The sequence below is a fragment of the Mixophyes fleayi genome, chromosome 1 (assembly GCF_038048845.1).
Source record: "Mixophyes fleayi isolate aMixFle1 chromosome 1, aMixFle1.hap1, whole genome shotgun sequence".
Lineage (NCBI taxonomy): Eukaryota > Metazoa > Chordata > Amphibia > Anura > Limnodynastidae > Mixophyes > Mixophyes fleayi.
Window position 1 is genome coordinate 36,356,472 of NC_134402.1, and position 26,590 is coordinate 36,383,061.

Below are 26,590 nucleotides of genomic sequence, written 5' to 3' on the forward strand. Positions count from 1 at the left end.
TAAAGACACTAACTGACACACACACACACACATCATTTCAGTGCGTCTCAAGACTGCACATGCCTGAGCCGAATTGAAGTGTCCATAAGTATCTGTCATCCAACTGTAGCAGTTTGTTATGCCGGTAGAGAGGTTCTTTTCTAACCAAGCAGGCAGAGAGGGACTGATCATCTTGTAGACTTGCCCTGCAGACCTGGTGAATACATACACAACCTACATATACGAGTCAAAGTTGTACTAAACTGAGGTCGCTTACAAATGTAAAAATATATGTGCCTCGCACTGTAAAAGCTGTTTGCACCAGTTTACAGACTGTGCATGTATTTTTGCGGCAAGATATATTTTCTTAGCGTTGAGAATCTAGACGAGGCTTTCCTTATGAAATCTGGTATAGGAGCAATAATGTGAAGGATATTGGGGCATAAGCAAGTTTAAATGAGATTTACATTTTTGAAGGACGGAATCTACTATATAAATGCCTAGTGGCGTGTGTGGAAAAAAAAAAACCAAGCTGCAGCGCCACCTGCTGGGCAGAGTTATACACTGACCTATATATTTCTTGAAGGAGAAGTGACAGTTGGGAGTGGTTGGTGGTTGCCGGGGGTGACAGTGGGGAGTTTTTAACACCTTAAGTAGCTTGATGAAGGATGTGGCGATGAAGATGAAGGATGAGGTGATGGAGAAAAATGATGAGGTGGTGACATGTGGACAAAACCACGTTAAAAAAGGGCGCTTGCGTCGGGAAGTAACGCTCTTCCCCTGAGGAGGCCTGGGCTGGGCCCAAATGCATGACAAGAACCTTTTTAACACCTTAAGTAGCTTGATTTGACTAGAATGCATGAGTATCATGCATGGGTTAACTTGTAATATAATATTTATTCAGCCTCACTTGTTAGGTAACTATAATGAGATGCGGAAGGTGGATATTTGAAGAGACATTTTTTTTTTGATGGGTACTAATATTGTGTTTTTTGGGACAGTCTTTCCAGTAAACCTGTGTTTGCTATATACATTCCTAACTGTCCAACTGATTGTTTTGAGCATAATTTGGGTTTACATTGTTCACCGTAGAATTTAGTTTCGATTGTGAATGACATGAGAACTTGCTTGTTCCATTACCGAGCGGCGATGACAGGAAGCCACGGCGTCAGTTCATCAGAATGGTTACCAATTATCCAATCCGTGTCTGGAAACAAGTAATCATCACTTGGTGTGATTGCGGTTTCCTGGGGGGTAAAAAAAAGCTTCCACGAATTAGATATTATTTAGGGCCATCCACACGCAGAATCGAAACTCAACCATACACGATCATTAAGTAAATTATAACTTAAGGTCAAATGTAAAAAGGTCCTCATTGTCTCAGCAGAGGTAACAAATAAAACAAAAAAAATGCAAAAGAAAAAAAGGCAAAAAAAAGAAAAAGAAAAAGAAGAAGTACTTTTCCCCACTAAGAAATACACAATGTAAATGAAAACAGCAGATCAAATATTCAAACACCACATTGTAAAGCTATGTGCCGGAGCACTGCAGTTATTACATAAAATGTCAAACGCCAAACCAGACTACACACTTATACTACATACTTTGCGTTCGAGCAAATTTTCAGAATACCTCTAAAATAGTTTGCGGCCCATACATTTCCCAGATTTTTCTTCTTCGGACATCGATGCCTCGACCGCGGTGCTTTAAAAAGGAAAAAAAAAAAAAGCGAATCATTGGTATAGGTTATTGACCAAAAGAAATAATGTGGGGCAGAATTATTCATTTAATTGGCAGGTAAATTATAGGTGCCCATGTTTCAATTAGATAAGGAAAATGTACTATATTTTGTTTTAAGGAAACAGAAAGAAAAAAAAGTTTAGTTGGTGAGTAAAGTGTGATGGCATTATCCTAAAAAGCAGCATCAAAACAGAAACAATAATTCCCATAAAGAATTGCATTTTAGAGTTAATGTCTCTTTAAAGATATATCCACAATTTGTTTGTGCCATGTTCAAGATGTTGGCATATGTCTTCAAGGGCTTAAAACATGTCCTCACCAATATGGATGACTTGCAACTGATCCACTTCTGCCACTGCTATCCATCAGTGTGTCACATCGAGGGAGTGTGTGTGTGTGTGTGTGTGTGTGTGTGTGTGTGTGTGTGTGTGTGTGTGTGAGTGTGAACTAATTACAGCACGGAACAACATTCACCAAGTTTGCCTCCTCTTCCCAATACTTTTAACCTTTTATGGAAGGGGGGAGTGTCATCAAAAAGCCTAACTTATCACCTCTGCATTTAGGTGCAAAATTTGCCCTGCACCAAACCAACCAATCACAAATGAGTTTTTATTGGTCTAAGTTAGACAATGACAGCAAGTGTCTGATTGGTTTCTACGGGTCATTGCAAATTTTGCAAGTAAATGCAATGTCAAAAAATGAGCCCTCTTGGGCAAGTTATTTGATCATTCTGGAATCAACAGGGAGCAAAAACAATAAAGTAAAAACAAAACGGTTCTTCGCATCTAAACCCTTTATTGAAATCAACTAATGAAGAAGCAGGTTGGGTATACAAAATAATCCTGGCTGCTCTCCGATTTGCAGATTTTGAAAAACGATTATTTAGGCTAAAGACAGCCACAAAGAGACTGGCGTGTACAATAAGCAGCTTGGCCACATGAAGGCTTGTTAGAATGGTCGGCAAATGATCACACACAGACTGATAGTAGTTGTATTTCAGGTTTCTCAGCATGACTAAGTCTTATCAATTTCAATGGGATCATTCTCAGGCACAGACATGATTTAGGGCAACGTACAGGGTAATATTTGCATGGTTTGTCGATTTCGCTGCAAGTATCACAGCATCAGGAACTGAGCAAGATAATATATCATTCTAAACACTCACTACATTGGTTACAACAAGAGTAAAATCTGATTTTACAGATGAGGAATTTAAACAGATAGTTTTTCCCTTCCATATAAACATGCTCTTACCCCTTCATTGCTTAAAATATGGACCAGAAGCCCATTTCCGCACCCTAAATCGACAAAGGATTGCTTCTCCGTTAGATGCTTTTTTGATCTCTCTTCTTCCCAGAGAACCTATAAAATATAAAAACAGGAGTCAGCCAAAATGCACGAGCCCAAGACAAAATATCAGATGCCGATAACAGCAATGCCCCCACAAGGAATCCAGAATGTAAAATAGCTACACCAGCATCGCCAAAATATATTAAAGGGGATCTAGGTCCAACTAATATTATCATGTTATAGTACACACTGGTACTTGTTACCTTACATTTTCTTGGTTGTCCTTACGGATCCATTCAGTCATTTCATAGTATTCAGGGGGTAAAGGGAAACTGTACTATCACTAGAGTGAAAATGACCTTCACACTCCTATGTCCTCACTCAATGCAGTAGCACCGGGTGACAAAACCAATATAGAGGACTCGCCAACCTTCAGATGACATTAATTATTATACACTATTCCTAAATACGTTGACCTGTATTTATATATTGGGTCCCCTGGAATACAAACACATACTGCCACACTCTCCACTCAAGTGTATCTATAGAGCAGCTTTGTGTTGTATCCATGGACCACAAAAATAGCGACTAAAACAAATACAAATAATTCTGCCTTATAATATAACATGGCTAAAAACTAAAAATAGAAGAAGACAGAAGAACAAATGTATTTAATACAAGTTGTAAGTGGGGCATGTCAAAGCCTCAAATGACCGTTCATGTGAGCAGAAGATTAGATCAGTGCCCTTAGTTTTTTCTGATTAATGTTACAGACCTAGTATGTGGGAAATATACCGGTAATTCTTGCAAAATGACTCAAGGTTTGGACTGGTAAATATGCCTTCAGCATAATGTTGAGTGTTTTAGCACATGACAAAGGCCCCTGCTCTGATCACACCATGAACACGTACAATATAAAGTAAAATGTTTGTAAATATATACAGAAAACCCAAATTTCAGACACAAGACTTACTAACAAGTAGGTTGCTATGGCAACATCCTCGTACACAAACTTTTCAGGATCTGTGACTTCTGGCCAGACCTTTGGAAAAAAATAAACAGACTTTTTGAGTTATGTGCTAAACATGTGCCTCCCTATACACATCAATATCACTCATACACATGCTGTAAAGCCTAGAGCAAAATTACACTTGAAAAACCTGCAATAATTAAAGGTAAAATAAAATCACGTTAAGATAAAAAGTGATAGTGAAAGTGTACTGGAGTGCACACTCTAATCTCCAGATACATTAAAAGGTGCTACATGGTTGTGAATGCTCTAAAAATATATAGGGAGAAAATAAAGTCTACTTATATATAGGGCCATTTCTCTGGGTCAAGGGAAGCTTTGACCTTAGGAGTGCCTTTACATATAAGAAATATTTTTTTCTCCCTATTTGATAATTAACTGCTTGAGAGCACCCAATAGCCACAAAATATGTATGTGGATAAGAGTATACTACATGTGTAAGGGTACATGTGAGGAGGATCCCATTAATTATCTAGTGTGAAGGGTTCTCAATCCACATTTTAGAATGTTCTAAAGACACCAGCTGACATTCTAGAATGTCCACACACAACCCACGACGGGAATGGGAGCCTAGGGCAGGATGTAAAAAAGACAAACCTTTCCAGTTATCAACTGACTGTTATTTCAAAGCATATCATGTGCTTCCTCAAAACCTATTAAACGCGCTTCGACTTAGGTAGTCCACAAAAAAATAAATGTAAGTGAATAGAACTCACAAACACACACTTCTGACAAGAATTAGCTTTGCATCAATTTGGATGTTTCTTGTTCAGAAGCATCAATTCTCAGTACAATACAGAGGAGCGGAAACGTTTATTTAGGTACGTGTTGCACAATGCTGGAAGCAGACTGAGACACGTTAATAAACATGCCTCTAACGCTCTGTTAAAGCGAGGACAAAGTACAAGTATGATTTAATTAGTGTTTTTCCAAAGGCACGGCGTGTCAGCCCTAAATAATGTAGCTATACTTCATAAAACACCCAATTAATAGGGATTTATCATTATTTCATGATTTATGCTGCTGGGAAATGGGAAGACTGAGCAGGGGAAACCATTCATTTTTAAGGATTTCATTTTAATATCTCTGCTGAAAGAGTGAGGACTGCAGCGATGGACAAGTGCCAGTTACCTTCACCAGCTCTTTGTATTTCTCCTTCAGGCTCTGGTACAGCTTGCTATATTTATCCACAGCAATGAGCGATAGGGTGCTCTTAAAGTCGCTTCTCCTGTCCTCTGTGGACCACCTTGCCAGCCGAGACAGCAGCTCATTTGTCATCCAGGAGATTTTAGGGTATATGACACCATCTGAATCCCAGCCTTCTGAATATAAAGTCAGCAAGGAGACTGACCTGAAAAAAAAATACAAGAAATGGAAAGAAGGGGTTTTAACGATGTCTGGGAAACGAAATACGGAACAAAATCCGATTATATGGATACAAATGAATGCTATTTATTAAAGGGGAAGAAGAAAATGAGTTATATAGGAGTTGTACATTTTATTTAGAATGAGTAAGATTTTTAGCTGCTTTACTGCTGAACGTGAGATTTCAGATAAACTAAAGTTATAAGCTGGGTTATGTCCCATCCAGGGAGGAGGGATTCAGTCTGCACAGTCAGAGTCTAATTTTGCCTGTACCCAGTCTCTGAACCTCCACACTTCATAATTATTGGAGAGTATAAATCCTTATGAAGCAAAGCAGTGACCACCAGACAGGATTTTTTTACCCTCTGTAACATAAGCTATAAATCCGGACACAAGAATAGATTCTAGGGGGTATATTTACTAAACCGAGGGTTTGAAAAAGAGGAGATGTTGCCTATAGCAACCAATCAGATTCTAGTTATTTATTTAGTGCATTCTACAAAATGACAGCTAGAACCTGATTGGCTGCTATAGGCAACATCTCCATTTTTTTCAAACCCGCAGTTTAGTAAATATACCCCTAGGAGCCAGTCAAATTTTAAAACAAAACACTATATCCTAGAGGGATATTTTCTGGGTGCTGATTTTAAACACCAAAAAATAAAATAATAATAATAATACTACTCAATATAGTCACAAAAGAGAGTGTAACCACCACTTATTACCAAGAGCTGCTCCCTTAGAAAATTGTTGTGTTACCAATTTTAGTAGTAGAAAATATATAAACTAAGAAATGGAAGAGCAACCGGTCTTCTCCTCAGTACCACCAAACATTAATAAATATAAAAATAAGTTTATTAAAAATAAACTACAATAAAACAAACTGGAGTCTCGATCCTCCTGTATAATAAAATATCTAAACAAAAATGTCCGTTCTGTTAGACAGCAGCAATCTCACACACCTATTTTTACATACTGTATTATACAGGTGAATCGATCTAACTATATTTCCAATAGAGACTCCAGTTTGTTTTTTGTAATAATTTATTCTTAATAAATTTATTTTTATATCTATTAATGTTTGGTGGTATATTTTACTGAGAAGACCAGTTGTGCTTCCATTTCTTAGTTTATAAATTTGAAAACATAATGATATCTACTAACAAAATAGCAGACTAGCCCCAATATTACACACAGCTTACAAATAGTACACCCCCTTCAGTACACATGACAACAATTCCCCATCACCTTCTATGTCCACACTAGTTCTATTTTCAACACCCTTATATCCTTCCTTGACCATTCTCCATCATTGCCACCTCAATTACCTTCTCCATCCCATTGTCCTCCTCATTGTCTTCCTCTGATCATAACCCTCCATTCAACATGTCACCCTCCTCTTCATTATAGACACCATCCACAGAATCATTAACCCCTTCTCCCCATCATTTAAACCAATTTTGCACCTTTAACCATTCCATTGTACATCCTAATTAACCCCTTAATTCTGCATGAATAGTAACCTGCTTCAGCACACCTCAGTTCCTCTCTGAAAGTTAATGCACCATTTGACCAGTTCTCCTTTGAGTAACTTTAAGTTTGGCGCTCCATAATCCCAGGCTGTGAGCACAGCATTCTGGGACGTCAAGTAGATGTCGGCGACAGTGGTCAGAGCCCATTGAAGGGTTCTCTGCTACTTACATAGAGCTTTCTCCTCCGAAGGAATAATGTCACAGCGGGGCTCCAAAGAGAAAAAGATATCCCCATTCACGCAGGACATGGGTACCCAGGAGTTAGGCACAAGATCCAGTTTCTTACTTGGATTAGGGACTAAGATTGGGACACACACACATAAAACCCTTGTTCCCCACTTTAATAGAAGAAAAGATTTGTTTATTCCAATAAACTGCTTTAAAATGTTGTGTGTTTATTTTTTCCTCTTTTCTTATAATTACCAGGGTCTTAAGAGAGATGCCACCTGGGGTCCCAATCTTGTAAATCACCCGGAACCCCACGGATTTGAAGCACTGGAAAGAGGAATATGCTGTTTTATGTTCAGAGCCACCAGCCCACCACTCAACCCAACATTAAAAGTAGGATCTAAAATGTAATTGACATGACCCTATCAATTTTTTCTTGGCAAATGTGCTAAGAGATTCAGAATACATGTTTGAGTACCTCTCTCAATAAACCTCATACAAGAATAATTTGGTGTTCTAAATGGAGATTGGTGGCAAAGGAGGGGTTTAAAATAATTAATACATCAATCATTCTTAAATCTGTGTAGCTCATTCATCCAGGGTCTCATCTGGGCTGATCCTGTGGGTATGGTTTACTGCTTTGCGTTCTGGGAGATCCTTCTGGTGCTGGAATTCTTAAGCTACACACTACAGAATTTTCCACCAACTTTTTATGCCGATCGATTTTACATGTGATCGATGGTCCGATCGCTCTGTCCATGGACTGCATACACACTAGCCTTGGTTTAGACGATAAAGGGAAGAGCGGACGTCCCGTTAGCGACTTTTTACAGCCATGTTGTCGTGAGCAGCGATTGCAATTTCGGAAGTATATGAGGAAGTATCGGGGGATTGTCGTGGATCGGTCGGCAGTTTATACACACTACACAACGGAATCGAGATTGGAACGAAAATATTTAACGGTATGACCAACCAAATGAGGCGACAATCGTCCATTTGAGCAGACTTTCGACCTTCGTGTCACCACACACACTGACCCAACATTTGAACGAGTGGTCGTATGTCGGCTGGTTGAGACGATTATTGGACAAAAACCCTGTAGTGTGTACCCAGCTATAGTTCTGATGTTACTTAGGCTTCACCCCCCATGAGCAAAATGAGGTGAGAACTGTATTGAACAGGCTCACAGGCATATATCGAAACCAGCTGAGTTAGGCATGGTTGGTTGCGGTGGAAGGCCACCGAACATAGATAGCCATCGAAGCAATGAGACATAGATATATGATGTAGTGTTATTAGGTGGTTAAGTATGTTGAATAAGTGATGGGTGTACTTGACAGGGATAAAGATGGCATCTTCTTTATTAACAAAGAACAGCTGTAGCTCAGAAGCTAAAATAAAAAAGCCAGCTGAAGCCATTCGTCTTGCAGTGCATATCCAAGGGCTAATTAAAAACATAACCTGCCTGAGCAAGCAATTAATCAACAGCTAACATAAATAAAAGCAGATAGCGTAGAGCATTATAAATGCCCGCGCATCCTCATAATCCCTGCGTCCTCAAAGAGAACAAACAGCCTTAACGACTTGCTGAGACAAGATAAAAGGGTGGACACTGAAATAAAAGCACAGGAATTTCATTTAAATTTAAGTAAATAGAAACGTGATTACTGGAACTGCAAACTAATGTGTTTGCTTTCAGCCAGAGAAATATAGTAATGAATTACCCTGGCACACAGGCAACGCTTAGGAACAATCTAGCGAAAAAGTTCTGAGACATAACAAAGAGGCTTTAAAAAAGAAAAAAATAAGCCAATAAAGTGGGCTACTTTCATACTGAAGGCTCGGGGTTTCTATTGAAGCATAAACTAAGCTATTTAATTGTACACGTTTGGGATCTAATATCCAGAATACTTTTTTTTTTTTAAAGTAATTTGGAACAAGTCTTAAACACACTAAGCTACATTTAAAAAATACCCCTCTCTCACCATGTTGCCCATGGCATCCTCTACTGATTAAATTATAAAGAAGTGCTCCTCATAGTCACCACAGCAAGAAATGATCTATGTTCACTACATTATTTCCAAATATCAACTCTTTCTGCAACTTTCTGGGTATCCAGCTAACAGATTAAATGCATGTGGTTTGTTTGGAAGATGGTAGGAAGCAGGAACAATTTAGTTGTATTATTATTGTAGATTTGTAAGTTGCCACAGTGTCCCACAGTAGGGAAAACAGGACATACCTAATACAGGGCAGACAAAATAAACGCAGACATGAAAACAGAGTATAGAGGAGCCTGTTTATTAGAGCTTACATTCTAAGTGGAAGAGGGCACAGCTGAAACAAGAGGAGCGAGTGTGGCTTAGAGTGGAGTTTGGGACAGTTGTGCGTTAGTCTGAATACTGTCAGGGATAAGATAAGCTCTATTAAAAAAAAAAAAAAAAGGGAGATGGGTTTTTAGAGAACTTCTAAAGATTTGAAGGCTGTGGAAAAGCCTGATTGGGCGTGGTAGGGAACTCCATAAGTGGGGAGCAGCACGGAAGAAGTCTTGTAGGCGCGAGTGAGAGGTGGTTACCAGAGACGAGACAAGGCGCAGGTCGGGGGTAGATCTAAAGACCTAAGAAGGCGGGAGAGAAAGTATTTTGATATGAAATTTAAGATGTATAAAGGGCTGGCGTTGGTGAGTTATTTGAATTGTATTCTGGAGGACACAGGGAGCCAGTGCAGGGATTTGCAAAGTGGTGAAGCAGATGTGGAGCGGTGAGAGAGCAAAATCAATTTAAAATTAATTGGAGCGCTTCCTGCCTCTTTAGTGTCCTTGGCCCACCAATAAGACTGTAGAAGTACAGGCAGGTGCATACAGCCACATTAAATATCCTCACTATCATGTTCAAGCAAAAAGATAGAAAAAAAAAACCCAGATACTAACTGTTACCTGTTGCAGATCAGTTTTTGTAATGGTTACCACACCCCTGTTTTAGGACAATGGAATTGATAAAAGACAGAAAGAATACGTATCTAGTAAATAAAAAAAGTGTACTAAAAATATATCTAAAAAAAAAAAAAAAAAAAAAAGAAGAAAATAAATAAATAAAAATCACAGAAAAGCAAAAACAAAAAAACCTATATGTCCACATAGCCTACCACTGATATTTTAGCTTCATGGCCCATATCTGAATAGTTTAGTTTTGGAATTTAATAGTTTTTTTTAAAATGTACATTGAGAATTCAAAAGTTCAATTCCCACAGCTTGACACTGGAATATTTTAAAAAGGAGACCATTTAAAACAAAATACAGGTCTACTGTGTTGTTATCTATCTATAATTGAATTAAGTGACATCAATACAAGTGAGAAAGAGAATTCTCATTTCGCAGCGAGATCTTCAGTCGGAGATATTGTCACAGAAGTCAATAAATAGAAGTAGGTGGCAACATCGGTCATGTCAGTAAATGCAGTTCAGAGGGAGAATAAACGAGTATAATTAACCAGTGACAAGTGTCATACTGGTCACTTATGTGGCCAGAAGGAGCTATACATCATATGGTAGAGGCTGGGACTTAATGCTAGTATATGAAGTGCTGAAATTTCTCTCCCCTCCGCTCACCATTTATCATCCTCGGCATGTTCAAGACGGATTTGATAAATGTTGTTTTTCTTGACCTGAAAACATCCCTGGCTTGGTTCTTCCAATGGTATAAATGTCACAACTCTGCCGGAGACATCTGGAAAGGGTTTTAGAAAACATTCACATTACTTATCTACCATTATTTCACTTACACTAAAGGATTGTCAAGGTTTACAACTGCAGAGAAAAATTACGATGCCTTTCAATGTGATATACTTTTAAGACTCAATTAAATCTAAACACTGTGTTCATGCGGTGGTCATTACACTGCTCTGATAAAACAATGAATGCTATTAATTTATGAACAGTATAAGCCTAGTCTAAATGTTAAAGATAATACAAGTCATAGAGGCGCATTGTAATAGACAAGTGTTCCTATAAAACAAAGATCACAATGGAATCAATGCAAAATCATACCTCTACTATACCTCCCAACATTGCTAATTTAAAAGAGACAAGCTTGGGCATGCCCCTAATATAGTGATGCCAACTGGCCTCTCCCCCTTAGCACACGTTAAAAGCAGGACTGTTGGGGGCTTGCGCTACATCAGTTACTTTTCATGACCAAATTATCAGTAATCTCACAAATTAAAAGTAAACCTAGCACTTCACTTAAACTCCTGGGACCTAATATGTTCCTAAAGGACAAAAGCATAATTTCCTCAGCTAGTGCGTGAGTCCTGAAAGCCAACAACGTCTGCAGAGAAAGTAACACAAAATGGACATTTGCAGTGAGATGGATCTAGCCAGACAGTGCTTGCTCACAGGTACCATGTTGTATTGGCAGATATGTATGGGAAATATGGATGTTTCAACCCAATATATTTAATGGAAGAAAAGTGGACATATCCTTTAACATGTGCAGATAGAAAATGTAAAGTATAGGAGACAGAGAAATGTCGCCACTATACAAAAATACCTTGTTAAAAAGCAAAAATTACAATGGAATTTCCTGGTAATTTGGTAGTTTACCAACGTTACCATAACCAGAAAGACAAGAATAATTAAACAGCAAGAGGAATTTATATATCACAATGCACTTAACCCAAAACGTCAGTAGAATTAGGGACTGTTCTACAAGCAATTGCACAGAGAAAGAACGAAAGTTTAGCAGGTGGTTGCTCATAACGGAGGCAGACATATTGTCAGCTAATCAACGAGCTTTGGGAATGCAGCCTATCGATTCACTATCTGAGGCACAAAGTAAAGGAGATGCGCTATTTGCCTTACAGATAGTAGTCCTGGAGACGTGGGTGTCTAGCTTTAAAAACTGTACCAAGTTGTGAAGTTAGCACAAACATGAAACCACCTGCTGCACTGCTCGGCAGTTTACCAACGCCAAGCACAGGGATCACCAACGGAAACTACTTGCAGTGCTGGCTAGTTGATGCTGTGGGGTAGATAAATCAAGAAGGATGCTGTGTAAAAAAACAGCCTGCATTATTCTCCGCTCATGGATAGAGAGACAGTCTTAAGCTGGGTACACACACTACAGAAAATTACTCCCAATGAGCGTGCAGATTCACCTACACGATTTACCTTCAGATCTGTGCTCTTCATCTCTCATAACCATCTGCTGAAAAGATTGTAGCTCTGTAAACTCTATGGAGATCTGCCTACACTGTTAAGTCGCCAGTGCGTACACACTGCAGAATTTGCCCAACATCGTTCCATCTTTTATAGAGACTTTTAGTCCGGTTATAAAATCAATGAAACGATAAGATGTGCTTTGGTACAATAAAACGTGATTGTGGGAGCGTACACACTGATGTAATATCGGACCTAACAGTCATTTATTGTGTGACTTTACTTTAAAGGTTGTATATTGCAAGTACAGCGCTCAGAATGAAGTACTATAAATGGAATAATACAATAGTCTTCAGTGTTCTTCCTAAAAAAAATTTGCCAGCCGGGTAGAATTAAGAAAAAGACAGGTGGGGTAGTTGTAATATTTTGCAATAATAATGAAAAATGTTGAAGGTTATTGTCCACACCTGCCAGGACTGGTCAGACTGGTGGTCAGTGGTCTAACACACACTGCTGGCTGTAGTGCTCACATAGTGCCTGTTCTAATAGGAGAAACAATGGTTTGTTCTGTAATAATAGGACTCTGTTGGTCTCCAAGAGCCGGGTGACATGTAAAAACAGCCGGGTGGAGCACCCGGGATACAGGTGCTGGAGAGAACACTGGGTTTGTAAAGAGGATAATAACAGCTTATGTTTCTGGTCATGAGCCATAGTTTAAATTGTATAGTAGTAGTTGCCTCCTATATACACCAACATAACACAGAGTATGGGGCATATTCAATTCCGATTCGCGGGATCGCGCCGGAACGGCCGCGAATGTAATCTGCGGTACCGCAATAACGTGGATTTTCGTTCGCAGCCCATAGGGCTGCGTACGAAAATCCGCGTTATTGCGATACCGTATTACTGGCAGTTGTGCGCATTTTCCGCGGTAACGCGCGTTACCGCAAATCGGATCGGAATTGAATATGCCCCTATGATGGAGACTTATAAATAACTGAAGAAAAGGTAGAACGAAAACCGTCAGATGGTGATTGGTTGCTTTGCAGTTACCTATAGTTATCTATATAATTCCCCTGTGCTGTTCAGTTATATAATGTCCCATGCAGACCAAATGAAGCCTTTTTATTGCAGCAACCAAAGGAATCTGTGAGAAGCACACAGCAAGACAGCCCAGAGCAAGGTACTGCAACCAACTCTCCGACATATAACCAATTTTGCCAAGTGCTCTGCTGCAGATTTTCCCACTTATTTCCCTATAGCATATAGAATCTGGACTTAACTAATCCGAAGGATGTTTGTTTTGTAACCAATTAATCCAATAGGAAGATAAGTGGCAAAGTCAGGAGCAGGCAGCTTTGTACTGGCTGAAATGGGTCATATTGGCTGGTGAAGGCATCATCTACAGTGTTCGTAGACCTACTGTGTGCCACTAATAAAGGGATGAAGGATGATCACAGAAAAGTATGATCAGGATGATTGCCTGCTGTTAATTTTTCTGCCATTAGATGGCACTAACTTTCTTCTTTCACCCAATGCTGTCAATAGAGGAAAAGCAACTCATACATTACAGAAGCTGTATTTAAAATAAAGCAATGTTTTAGGGCTACAATATGCTTGATATTTTAACAATGCACAATAAGTAAATTTTAATATACTAACCGGTAAGTAAAAAAATAAATCATTATGTAATCATTACAATAATTGTTTTCTATGTGGTTCCTGTGGGAAGATGGCTATATATTTTCTATTTACATGGGATGATTGTGTTTTAAGAATAGATATGTACACTGTGGATTGTTTTCTATGCATTTCCAGTGGGAAGATGGATAGATCTTTTATATTTATGTTGGATGATAGCATTTTAAGCTTAGATATGTACACCTCAGGCTGTTTGCTATGATTTCCAGTGGGAAGATGGCTATATCAAATGATCGCCGCCTCTCCTCCACTCTCATCACCACTTCCCACTCCAGAATCCAGGACTTTTCCCGGGCAGCCCCCCTTCACTGGAATGACCTCCCTCGTTCCATCCGTCTCTCTCCTACTTTGTGCTCCTTCAAACGTGCACTGAAAACTCACCTCTTCCGTAAAGCCTACCAACCATCTACTTAACCACCTCACCTCCTCCACTCGCTCTTCCTTCTCTCCCTTTGCCTCTTCTAGCTCCACTCGTGCCTGTTCTGTCTAAACTCCCTTAGGATGTAAGCTCACATGAGCAGGGCCGTCTTCCCTCCTGTCTCCTCACCTGTTCTTCTACTCCATGCTTATTGTATTAGCCTGTGTGGAGCTTCTGAAGTATTGGTATTTTTGTTTATTGTTCTGTACTGTTTCACCCTGTATAGTCCACTGTTTGTACTGTGTACGGCGCTACGGATACCTTGTGGCGTCTAACAAATAAATGATGATAATAATAATATATCTGGAGTTCTTTTTTTACATGGGATGGATGACATTAACATCATAGATATGTACACCATTGTTGAAAAACACACAATCATAAATAAAAATACTACGTAAAAATATATTAATTTACACCATTCATATTCAACAATGGCATGAGCCTGTTTTGTTTATATTTGTTACAAATATAAATACATTTCTAAAAATGTTTCTGTATCCTAAGTTTTTCGGCAGTCTCCTAGATGCAAAGAATACCTACCAAGTCTGGGACATTCTCTGTCCCTCTTCATTCTTAATTTTATTTACACCTTGATCATTCCAAGTGTTTTAGGGCTCTCAATACTCCACAGTGTGGAGATATATGATTAAAACGCCATCATCCCACATTAAAAAAAAAATATAGCCATCTTCTCACTGTAAACGCATAGAAGAATGTCCCAGGTGTACATATCTATGCTGAAAACACCACTGTCCCAAGTAATTATTTTTTTTATACAATTTACCATAAAGAATATATTACTACAGTGTAATATTGAGCCCTAAGGAATGTTATATATACAGGTTTGATATACTCCTTTATAATGACATGCCTGGTCCAGACACAACAGACTCAACTATATATAAATATATATTTGGGATAATGCACATCGTATTGTAAATTATATGGATATTATAAGTCACTTAGGAGTCTTACTTACAGAGTTTTTAGTTTATTCTTATCTATAGTTAAAGCTTGATATGTTTGTTGTAATATGTAAAATCTGAAATTGAGATAAACAGATAGGCTACTAACATCCAGTGTTTTCGATGTGAACTGCAGGCAATCATACCTTTCTGTGATCATCCCACCATTAAATGGCTAATCATGTTTTAATGTTATTACTTCAAGAAATGAGATAATGAAAGTATTCCAATATGGAAATATGCATTACAATACAAAATAAAATTCATCTAATCATTAGAATATAAAATAAAAATCATCTAGTCTATTAATTTCATGTTAAATATCCTATAAGCTTCTGTGCGGAGTTTGTATGTTCTCCCCATGTTTGCGTGGGTTTCCTCCAGTTTCCTCCCACACTCCAAAAAACATACTAGTAGGTTTATTGGCTGCTATCAAATTGAACCTAGTCTCTGTCTGTCTGTGTGTGTGTGTGTGTTAGGAAATTTAGACTGTAAGCTCCAATGGGGCAGGGACTGATGTGAGTGAGTTCTCTGTACAGCACTGTGGAATTAGTGGCGCTATATAAATAAATGGTGAGGATTATGATGATAAGCTTTAGTGAAATAGAATTTAAAAAATAGAGGTAATACTTAAAGATACTGAACAAGAATTATTAACAGAAATGAAAACAATGTCTTGAGTCACCAAGTTAGAGAGATAGAGGTTGTATTAAATATTTAGTGGATTTCATATATACAATTATTATCTCCTATAAGACAGAAATAGAAGCCTCTTAATGTTCATTCCAGTTCTAGTCACTGCCAGTACAGGTCTTTAATTCTCTGAAGATTCATTTAACAATGTGGTTCTGTCAATATTTGAATAAATCATTATTTATCCTTCACAAGTTTAATTTTTGTCTCAAATAATTATGTTTTTCACAGGTGGGGCATATTCACATATTGTTTTTCTGTGGCAATGGCAAGCTTGGCAGCAGACACATAAAGCCTTGGAACATGAACTTAAGGACAGTGTGCCCAGGACTTGCCTTTCATACCATTCGGTATTTTATGGATTATTTCCTGGGACCCACACCATTGGGGCAATCCAGGAGGCCTGACGCCTTATGAAATGTTTTAAGGACGACATTTGGCTTATCAGGAATCGCCTCATTTTGAAGCGGGAGAAGATAACCATCCAGGACTGTCACAGGCTGATCCACAGCCTGCTAAGAGACTATAACACCATTGATAGTCCTGAGGAAGATGATTGATTGTTGTTCCCCTCTTCTCTTTCTCCCCATTATGTGTTTTTATCATTAAAATCTTTGGTTTGTGCCTCCCCTCCCCTATCACAGTTTTTAAGTGTTATTGTATGTCATGCCTTATTTATGCACCCTTCCCTCGATATAACTTCAAACTCATGTCTCCCCCACCCACCAGTTTTTTCTTGAAATGTTATATCGTTTAAGTTTGAATGGTTAGTGCAGTACTTGATGTATAGTGTAGGATGTTATATCTTGTACTTTATGCCTTTGTACTAAAATATTTTATTGTACTAAAATATATGCATGATTATGTTTTATGGTATACTGCGTACACTTGAATGTAACATATCGTATTTTTTTTTGTACTTTATACAAATAAAGCAGACACATAAAACCAAAACGGAATGGGTCTGGTTGAAGACTCTGCAAGTGGACAATTGCATGCCTCCCAGTCAGGGCCGGAGGAACATGGTAAGCGCAGCAAGAGGGCACCACACTTCCGGGGGCACCCGCCATCCTGTCTGTACTGGAAAAAAAATGTTTAGTGGGCGGGCCGCTCCCCCTCAGAGTCCTCCGCTCTCCGGAACCGCGGGGGTAGGGTGAGTGGCGCATGTAATGAACGGTGAACACAGCTTATTTAGTACTGATTTTGCCTGGATAAATGTTGAGAGATATGACATTCCATGAATTACAAAGATCCTTCACAGACATGATCTGGGTCATTGAGAAATATGGATAATACAGACAGAGGATAATACTGACCTCTTATGACCAGCTCTCTCCTGGGCTCAGTAGAGGAGTAATGAGGGTTGGACTTTGGGATCAGGCTCCGCAGTATAACAGTACTTTCCCCGGACTCCCTACTTTCCACATAGCCCCTAATACTGCTCAACACATCCTCATCCCCCCCGGGGCAGCTGAGCCCAGGCAGGAGGGACAGCAGTGACCTCAGTAACAAATCCTCCCCGGACTGGCCGACCTCCCAGCTCTGCTCTGTGCAGGAGCCGCACAGTCTCTTGTTCAGCACCTGCGGCTTCTCCAGCCACACAGTCACCGCTGCCCAGAAACCGCCCGGCAGGACACAGCCAGAATCCCCCAGCGATACTCTCCCCAACTCCGGCATCCTCCGAGTACAGCGTGGAACCCCAGGCACCCAGTAATGACGACCCCAGCTGTCACCATCTCCACTGGCAAGCTAAAGTGTCCCCATAATGGGAGACATTTTACCTGAGCTTACTAATAGATTTCAAAAGACTATTGGTCTACACCAAAATGGCCGCCAGCGTCTAACGTCAATCCACATATTGTATTTATTTTCCCTCTACCAACAGTTCTTGAATTCATAACAATCGCATGATGATGACGTCCCACCGTGGTCTGCTGGGTGAAATAAGCTTATATAATCGTATTAATTGGGGTTTCTGTTTTGAGAGTTGTGTGGGTACTTGTAGTCATTGTGGCATTATACTTAGATGTGTGTAAATTGTAGGCACGGTCATCCAGTCAGGCTATTTTTCCCAAAACAAAGATGGCGGAAGTAACACCCCTTCCTATGTAGGAACTCTGCCTCTTGGAATCAGGTTCCATCCCTGGCTGTCATTGTTGCACTTTCTGATCAGCAGTCTGTGGCATCATAGTTGTCATTTCAGGTGAGTTATGTAGGCTTGGTGTGGCTGCTTCCAATTAGCTGCTCTCATTCATTGATCATTGCAGGCTTAGATAAATGTTGGGTCCCAGTAATCCCTCAGTGTCAGTAGGATAGTAGTTTTACAAGATGAATAGGTTTTTACACCATGAGCTTTTGCATCTACTGCAGGAAACAAAGCAGTGATTTGGAGATCTGAGTTCACAGAACCTAATTTGAACTCTGTAGTGATCATTATTCTTCATTTTGAATAATTATTCGAGGTAAATGCATATGAATAAACATGTCATAATATTTTTTTCCTTAAAAAAAATAACCTACCTCTATTATTGTTCACTATGCTTTATATCTGTTTACATGCACTTCACTTGGATAGCATGCAAATTTACCATTGGGTACATAGCCTTAGGCTGGGTACACACTACAGATTTTTCACCCGATTATAGGGCCAATAACCGTTCCAAAGCACATAGTATCGTTTTATTTTATAAACGGACTAAAAATCAAAACAATGGAACGATGTCAGACAAATTCTGCAGTGTGTATGCTCTCACGACCAGCAGTGTAGGCAGATCTCCTTAGAGTTTGCAGAGTCACAATCTTTTCAGCAGATGGTTATGACAGATGAAGAGCACAGATCTGAAGGTAAATCTTTTAAAATGTGTATAGTGTGTACACATGAAGCGGCTGCTGATTGGGACTTTCATTTGTTTGTAAAATCGTTAACTATATCACATCAGGAGAAATTTTCTGTAATGTGTATCCAGCCTAACTGTGTCACCATCTAGGTCTATAATTTGCAAAATGCAAAACTGACTTTTTTCACAGTGTGATAGTAGTCCATCCCCGATTCTATCTAACCACGGGCAGTAGCTTACTCCCCTCGCTGCTTCTTCTTGCCGGCTCTTTTCCATTGATAATATTGTGACGTTATTAATTATATGACGTGAGCGATGCTGAACGGAGCCTCTCTGCCTTGTCGTGGCTTTCTGTTCAGGAGCTGGGAGCCTTTCACATTCAGATAACTCTAATTTATTGGTTTGTGTTGCGTGCATGCCAACCTGCAACATTTACTAAATACCTAGCTTTATCTGCCTGGCTTACGCCTGTGCTTCTCAGCCACGTCTTTACAGAATCAATCAGATTTTGTTTTGAGATGTGTGGAAATACATTTGTGTGTAACGATTATAGCCTAGATATGTCACAAGGACAGGGAGAGTCTTAAGAGTAAAATAGATTTTAAAGACATGCAATGCTGGTGATATGTAAATATAATTTAAATTTTGAAGAAATTACAATGGTTTTAATGCTTTTTCACAATGCAAGTTTCATTTAACATAATGGTTTCATTTATTTGTGCTACAATAATGAGATAAAAATATTTGCAGCGTTCTTACAACATGAAATAGGTGTCATTATTTAGGAGCAGAACATTTGGCTTTCTGCAGAGTACTTTGTACACAACTGTCACGGGTACAAGTGACAAGCTGGCAAAGGACTTTAAAACCTCTGGATGATAAAGTCCATTAACAGTTTATCAACATTTTATCAATATAATCTCTGTCAGCAAATAATATTCTGTTGAATAGTAATCTATTACAGTGCTGTGATTCCAGAGATAAAACATGTTTATTTAGTGCATGAACTAAGATTCTCCTCCTGTTAAACTTTTTTACACTTCGAATATAAAAGGCAACTGTCATATGGTTTTAATAATATTAAATAGAGTTGATAAGGACATTTGGGCTATTGCGGAGTGGGATGTATGTTGTGTGACATCTCTCTACGCATGTCCGTAAAGTGGGCGTATATATACGCACCTAAGCAGACGTGCACGAGCCTGGCACTTACTGCTGCCTGCACCTGGAGGTGGGACCGGGGGCACGCAGGGCATTCTAACATTGGCTGAGTACAGTAAAAGTATCTTTACGCAAATGTCAGCTTGGCCATTCCTCCTGACTGTCCCTATTCCGGGGCTATGTCCTGCCTACCCAATCGGGAGGTCTTATTAACTGCTGCTGTGCATGGCAGATCATTGGTGAATGGGTGCACACAGCAGTAAATGGTGTTTGGAGGTGAGGAGAGTGCTAGACACGCCCCCCCCCCATTGTGATGCGGGCACGCCCCCCCCCCCCCATTGTGATGTGAACACACACCCCCCCATTGGGATGCAGGCACCCCCCCCCCCATTATGATGCGGGCACACCTCCCTCCCCCATCGTGATACGACCAAGCCCCCCATATCGATGTATTTGTTGGTCGCACTAATGTATATTGCACTAGTGCATTGTCTATTCTTTCTTTCTGTGCATGGGAGAAGGTGAGGACATATGAAGACATGTCTGTGGTATAATGATTAAAACCGCATTCATTCATTTTTGTCGGTGCTTTATAAAATAAAAAATAAACTCCAAAATGTTCATCTCTATGGTCTATAACAGCCCAGTTGTACTCTGCTACATGTCCTTGTTAAATATAATACTCATGCTCTTACTTTCTGTTACATTGTTTGTTCCTCTTTTGTTCTACTTTAAAGTTGTGATTGTTTCCCCTATGTACAGTGCCACAGAATATAAAGCAGCGGTTTGTAAACTTTTTGGTGTTGTGACGCACCATTCAACACGTAGGACAAATGCTTTATATTTTCGTGATTAACTAAATGTGATTATATTTGAAAATCAATATGATTTACAAATATAATTTGTTTCATTTATGTAGTTGAAATATACTCCTGATAGCAAATCACATTATGGAGGTTACTAGTAGATCAACATGTATTTTAGTGGAACTTTCAGTAGAAATGGAACATTGATCTGACCGTGTGTAACACTAAGGGCTAGATTTACTAAACTGCGGGTTTGAAAAAGTGGAGATGTTGCCTATAGCAACCAATCAGATTCTAGCTTTCATTTTGTAGAATGTACTAAATAAATGATAACTAGAATCTGATTGGTTGCTATAGGCAACATCTCCACTTTTTCAAACCCGCAGTTTAGTAAATATACCCCTAAGCCTTGTTTATGAGCATGCAAAAGTGCAGTGCAAATGTTGTTTTATGATGTCACATCTACTTTTGCACAAAAGTGCCAAAATGGCAGTACCTCGCTTGCAGAAATATAAACTTATTTTAAATAAGATAAATGGGCGGAGAAGTCACATTTCGAAAGGCGTTTCCTGTATTGACACCTTCCATTTTCATGGAAAACACATTTCTAGATTCAATTTGTGCACTGTAAAATAAAATAAAAACTTTATCACAGACAAAAGTGAAACACAATAAAGACCGATCCACCATAATGTTTAATTTAAGACCTAAAAAAGCTGCAGTAAGAGTTAGTAGGCTCTAGGGGTATATTTACTAAACTGCCGGTGTGAAAAAGTGGAGATGGGGGGAAAAAAAAAGTGGAAATTGTGTGTAGTTCCCTTTTATGGGGTCATTGTCAAGGACTGGGAAGTGGTTGTGCCTTGAAATGTTCTTAGCGGGTAAATTGTTGCACTAGCGCTAATAAAGAAGCATTGTGCATCTGCGTTCTTTCCGGTTCACAAATGAGCAATTCTGTATTTTTACTGAGCTTGTTACACCAACATTTGATGGTATACTGTCTTTTCCAGCAGATTTACAATGATTCCTGCCAAAACATTCAATGCCAACGGGGCGACGTCCCATGCTGAATTGTTATCAGATTTGCCCAGTGGACCGCTCTGTGCATACAGGAGAAAGGCTTCATTCAATTGGAAGGATATGGTGATGTTTCTGGATGATGAAGATATTATTGTGTTTAAGGTAAGGCATATTGATTAATTCTAACAATCAATACTGATTAATAACTGTGTGCTTTTGATTATTTACATGGGGAAAAACAAAGAGCTATATTGTATTAGAGGAAACTTGGTGAGTAATTGTATACAGTAAGGGTGATTTGTGAAGAAAAAAAGCGGATAAGCGCTGCTTCTTTATTAGCACAAGTGGCGCCCTCTTGTCCTGAAAAACCATGCGCATCCCCTGTAAAACTGGGTGCGCGACGCGTTTTATCGGAAAAGAGAATTTGCGCTGCAGGGTTGCTTGGTCATAAACGACTCTTAGCGACTATATGTGCTGTCCTGTCTGGTATATAAAGCTCAGCTCACATATTTTCATGGCACGGGTTGCATATAACAAGGAGTGGATGGTGGAGGGGTGATCACTCGCCAATTAATCACCCAACTGATTACATCAAATGGAATGTATCATATTATGTCACCCCTGACCAGCTTTGATGTGGAGCATCACAGCCACAGTGATCCTGGCGGGCCAAGCTGTGTGAATATGGGCAGACTCTCCATGGTTTAAATATCTCCAAGTAATAGTTTAAAGGTATCCAGTTTTCCGTGGTCTGAGGGCCTTTGGAGCTCTCCCCTTGTTATCATCTGAAGGAAAGCTATTCCCAGCAGCTCTTGTACAGAAAAATATAAGGACAGGAATGCATCCCTTTAAATATGAGTCTACTTCAATCTAGAGGAACATATTACTGTTTTGTGGTGTAATTGCAGATGGGCAGGGTTTATTTCACTGTTTGCTAAGGCCAAACAAGTGAGGCTGCGTTGCTTCTATGTCCGCAGAGTGTGCTGTATACAATGCCTCATTATCCAATAGCAAACATTCTTCAACTTGTCTTTATCCACGTGGTGCTGTAGACATGGACGTAAATGTATCAAGCTGAGAGTTTTCCGGCGAGTTTGAAAAACCAATCAGATTCTAGCTATCATTTATTTGGTGCATTCTACGAAATGACAGCTAGAATCTGATTGGTTGCTATAGGCAACATCTCTACTTTTCAAACCCGCCGGCAAACTCTCCGCTTGATACATTTACCCCGTGGTCTTCTTTTAAGGCCAGAGGGGACTTTTTGTGTAATGACAAGGAAATCTGAGGATAGCAAGATTTTATTGTAACACCGCAATAGAAGAGTCATGTACAGAACACAGGGGGTAAGTGGTCTCTTGCGTATAAGAGTGCACGTAAAACATAAAGTATAGTATGAGACACTCTGCACACACAGAAAGATTGTTCCTGACCATCTACAGAACAGCAGTTATTTAATTGGTCAGTCTTTGTGACCTTTACTAGTGGATGGCGTTGTCTACAACGAGCCCACGTAAAATCATCATCATTACCATTTGTTTACATAGCTCCACTAATTCCGCAGCGCTGTATAGAGAATATTTGTCATTCACACACACAGACTAGGGTTAATTTGTAAGCAGCCAATTAACTGACTAGTATCTGGAGGAAACCCACACAAACACGGGGAGAACATACAAAACTCCACACAGATAAGGCCATGGTCGGGAATCAAACTTATGACTCCAGTGCTGTGAGGCAGAAGTGCTAACAACTGAGCCACCGTGCTGCCCTTTAAATGTATTTCACGTTACCCCTGAGTTATAACTGCAATAAGCCTGTTCCATCTGCACAACTAGTCTGCAGTTCTATTACAGTAGGTCATGGTATTATTGTAATTATTTGATAATTCTATTTCCAGAAAAAGATTTTCTCCACTCTGGAAAATGATCCGCTTTTCTCTCGCCTACCCGGCCAGGAAATGCCTCTGGAAAAGTACAGGGAGCTGACTTTCCTACGGTGCAAGAGAATATTTGAATATGACTTCCTGACTTTCGAGGCTACTATGCAGAAGCCAGAGAAGCTGCTGGTCCTTATAAACTGCCTGGGCATGTATGACTGGTCCCTTGCCGATAAATTCTTTCTAAATACACAGGTAAGTTTTGTAAACTTGCACCAATGAACTCGTATAGATTCTAAAAGGCACCTTTCCTCTGTACGCCGTTGATGCCGCCATTTTGCCGTAGTTTGTCCCAGTGATTACGGAATGGAGTCCACAAAATGGCTGCCTACAGTGTGTGCAGGTGCCTGATGCATTTAACAATTTTTATCGGCTTATGTTGTTTAAACAACAAGTGTGAGGGTTTAAATAGGTCAGCAGCAATTATAGTGCTTTAAAGAGGACGGAGAACCCAAACATTTATACATTAACACTTTGATTTGCATTTCTGTACAGCACATTAAATAATGTACGTAGTACATATTTTGCAGTACATAAAATTAAAATATAACACTACATGAATGCTGCTACCAAGGTTAGGAGAGATCTCCAATGGAACATAGCTGGTTCATGTAATGTCTGATATATTTTCAACTGACTAAATTGTGTTTTAAACGTCAACACATGATATCAACACATGTTAGTTTGCAGTGGGAACAGTCTTCTAAATAATGTTATTCACTGTAATACACATAGGATGTCACGTGCTAGTCCTGTTTGTTTCCTCGGAATGTATTGGAAGAGGATGGCTAGAAGTGAAAGCCATTTTGTAACATGCGGAGGCAGCCATTTTGTAACATACGGAAGCAGCCATTTTGTGGGCTCAACTAATGTTCATGAGAATTGTGAGGAAAAAGTGACATCATTGTTAAACTGGGCTGTATTCTAAATAAAATTTCGCACTTTACTATATGTACATTTGTGTGTTTGTGGATATATAAAATTATATAATTTATTTTTTTTTAGGTTTTTTTTTTTTTCTCTCACTTAAACACAGACTGAGGAAAAATTACTCCCATCTTCACAGCCAACCAACCTAAAATCATTTACATCACTTCTTGTTTTGATCCTTACTCCGCTAAGTGCCGGTTTCTTCTCAGAGGGAAAAATTCACCTTTTTAATATTGTAAATCTTTCTCCATTAAGACTTTCATTTGAATTTAGTATGAAGCTATAAATGTATATTGGTGTTCTTACATTACTGGTTTTTATTTCCATGATTGTATCTTAGGTCTTTGCCGGTGCTGTGGGGAACGCAGGCTCTGAGAGGCACGAAACTTTTCTAAAACAAACAAAAAGCATGGAGGTAAGTTGGCGTCGCAGTAAAAGTTATATTAGCCAGGTTCTAGATGTTTTGGGGTTTTTTTAAATTTTTGTTACAATTTTTTGATAAAGTATTTTTTATTGGTTTTACAAACACATAACAAAACGATATGAATCTAACGAACTAAACATTGCATATCTGATTTAGACAATCTCAGGCTGTGAGAACTTGTTTATACAATAGGTTCTAGATGTTTTAATCCATTTTCAGTTTTAGGGTAAAGTATATGTATTCCTTTTGTTTGGTATGTTCCCATTTTTCATCTAACGATAAATTATTTACGTTTATAGATTTTCGGATGTTTTGCACTTACAGAACTCAGTCACGGCAGCAACACAAAGGCTATAAGGACAACCGCCACCTTTGATGCTTCTACTAAGGTACATTGAGAGATATTCCTGTGTCAGATCGTCGGCCTTGTCATTTTTGTGATGTACAGGCACCTCGCTTGAGTTCACGCTATAGTGTATTGTCTGGTGTGGTTACTTTCCTTAATGACCCAAAGTCGCAGATGTTTGCTGTGACCAAGAATGCAATTTTTATGCAGTGTTCAAACAACAATATGATCTGTGTTGTAGAACAGATATATGTATTATCGAACTGTACTATAGATAGGATGTTTATAAGGGGAAAATATCATCTACCGTATATACTCGAGTATAAGTCGACCCGAATATAAGCCGAGGCACCTAATTTTACCACATAAAACTGGGAAAACTTATTGACTCGAGTAAAAGCCTAGGGTGGAAAAGAGCGCTAATTTACCTTGAAGCAAAGTAGATAGTTTTGAAGAGAGAGAGAGAGAGAGATTTTGAACGCAAGTTTGCGTTCCAAATGCCGAACTTCCTGTTGTTGGAACGCATATGCAGAAGTTAACAGCCGAGGGACCGGACACCAGATAAGTTCACCCGTGTATAAGCCGAGTCACCTTTTTCAGCATACAAATATGTGCTGAAAAACTCGGCTTATACACGAGTATATACGGTACTTTTAATTTCAGCCTGATCTTAATTCTTACCAATCTTATATTCTTTATCTATTACATTTATTAGCGTCAGTGAATCCTGCCACTGGCACCTCAGCCATAGACACTAATAGAACAGTGCCCCCTAGTGGCAATATCATTATAGTATACTAGCTGAAGTACCTGGCGTTGCTCGGGTTTAAATTTTCAAGTTATTAAGTTATCACTGAGTTGGATGTAACCGTCAAAATATTAAAAATAATTAGCAGCTAAGCTGTCATCCAAATCCATCCAGTGGAAGGCTCAGAACAGGCTTCCAGGACCCAGTTTCTGGCCAGCGTACACCATACACTCCATTAGGTGTCTCGGACCAATTGCCCCCCCCCCCCCCCCCTCCAGTGAAAGGTGAAGAACAGGCTCCCCTTGTAAATGTTCTGCCCAGCGTACGTCAACAGGAGGCCCAAC

General features: G+C 39.3%; 2 protein-coding genes across 3 annotated transcripts in view; one reads left to right on the forward strand and one right to left on the reverse strand.

Annotated features, from left to right (window-relative positions):
• The window catches only part of TRMT44 (tRNA methyltransferase 44 homolog), a 28,753-nt gene extending 10,977 nt beyond the window's left edge, over positions 1–17,776 (reverse strand). Inside the window, exons 1-7 of the mRNA XM_075194380.1 lie at positions 17,355–17,776; positions 10,711–10,828; positions 5,171–5,390; positions 3,983–4,051; positions 2,974–3,081; positions 1,612–1,683; positions 1,120–1,226 (exon numbers count right to left, since the gene is read on the reverse strand). Of these exons, the coding sequence (XP_075050481.1) occupies positions 1,120–1,226; positions 1,612–1,683; positions 2,974–3,081; positions 3,983–4,051; positions 5,171–5,390; positions 10,711–10,828; positions 17,355–17,715 (1,055 nt within the window). The 5' untranslated portion in view covers positions 17,716–17,776. The remainder of the gene's footprint in view (positions 1–1,119; positions 1,227–1,611; positions 1,684–2,973; positions 3,082–3,982; positions 4,052–5,170; positions 5,391–10,710; positions 10,829–17,354) is intronic.
• A 266-nt stretch (positions 17,777–18,042) lies between these two features.
• The window catches only part of ACOX3 (acyl-CoA oxidase 3, pristanoyl), a 79,823-nt gene continuing 71,275 nt past the window's right edge, over positions 18,043–26,590 (forward strand). For both annotated transcript variants that reach the window (XM_075194381.1, XM_075194382.1), the window contains exons 1-5: positions 18,043–18,241; positions 21,850–22,021; positions 23,760–23,993; positions 25,069–25,143; positions 25,452–25,541. In XM_075194381.1, coding sequence (XP_075050482.1) covers positions 21,860–22,021; positions 23,760–23,993; positions 25,069–25,143; positions 25,452–25,541 — 561 coding nt within the window. In that variant the 5' untranslated portion in view covers positions 18,043–18,241; positions 21,850–21,859. The remainder of the gene's footprint in view (positions 18,242–21,849; positions 22,022–23,759; positions 23,994–25,068; positions 25,144–25,451; positions 25,542–26,590) is intronic.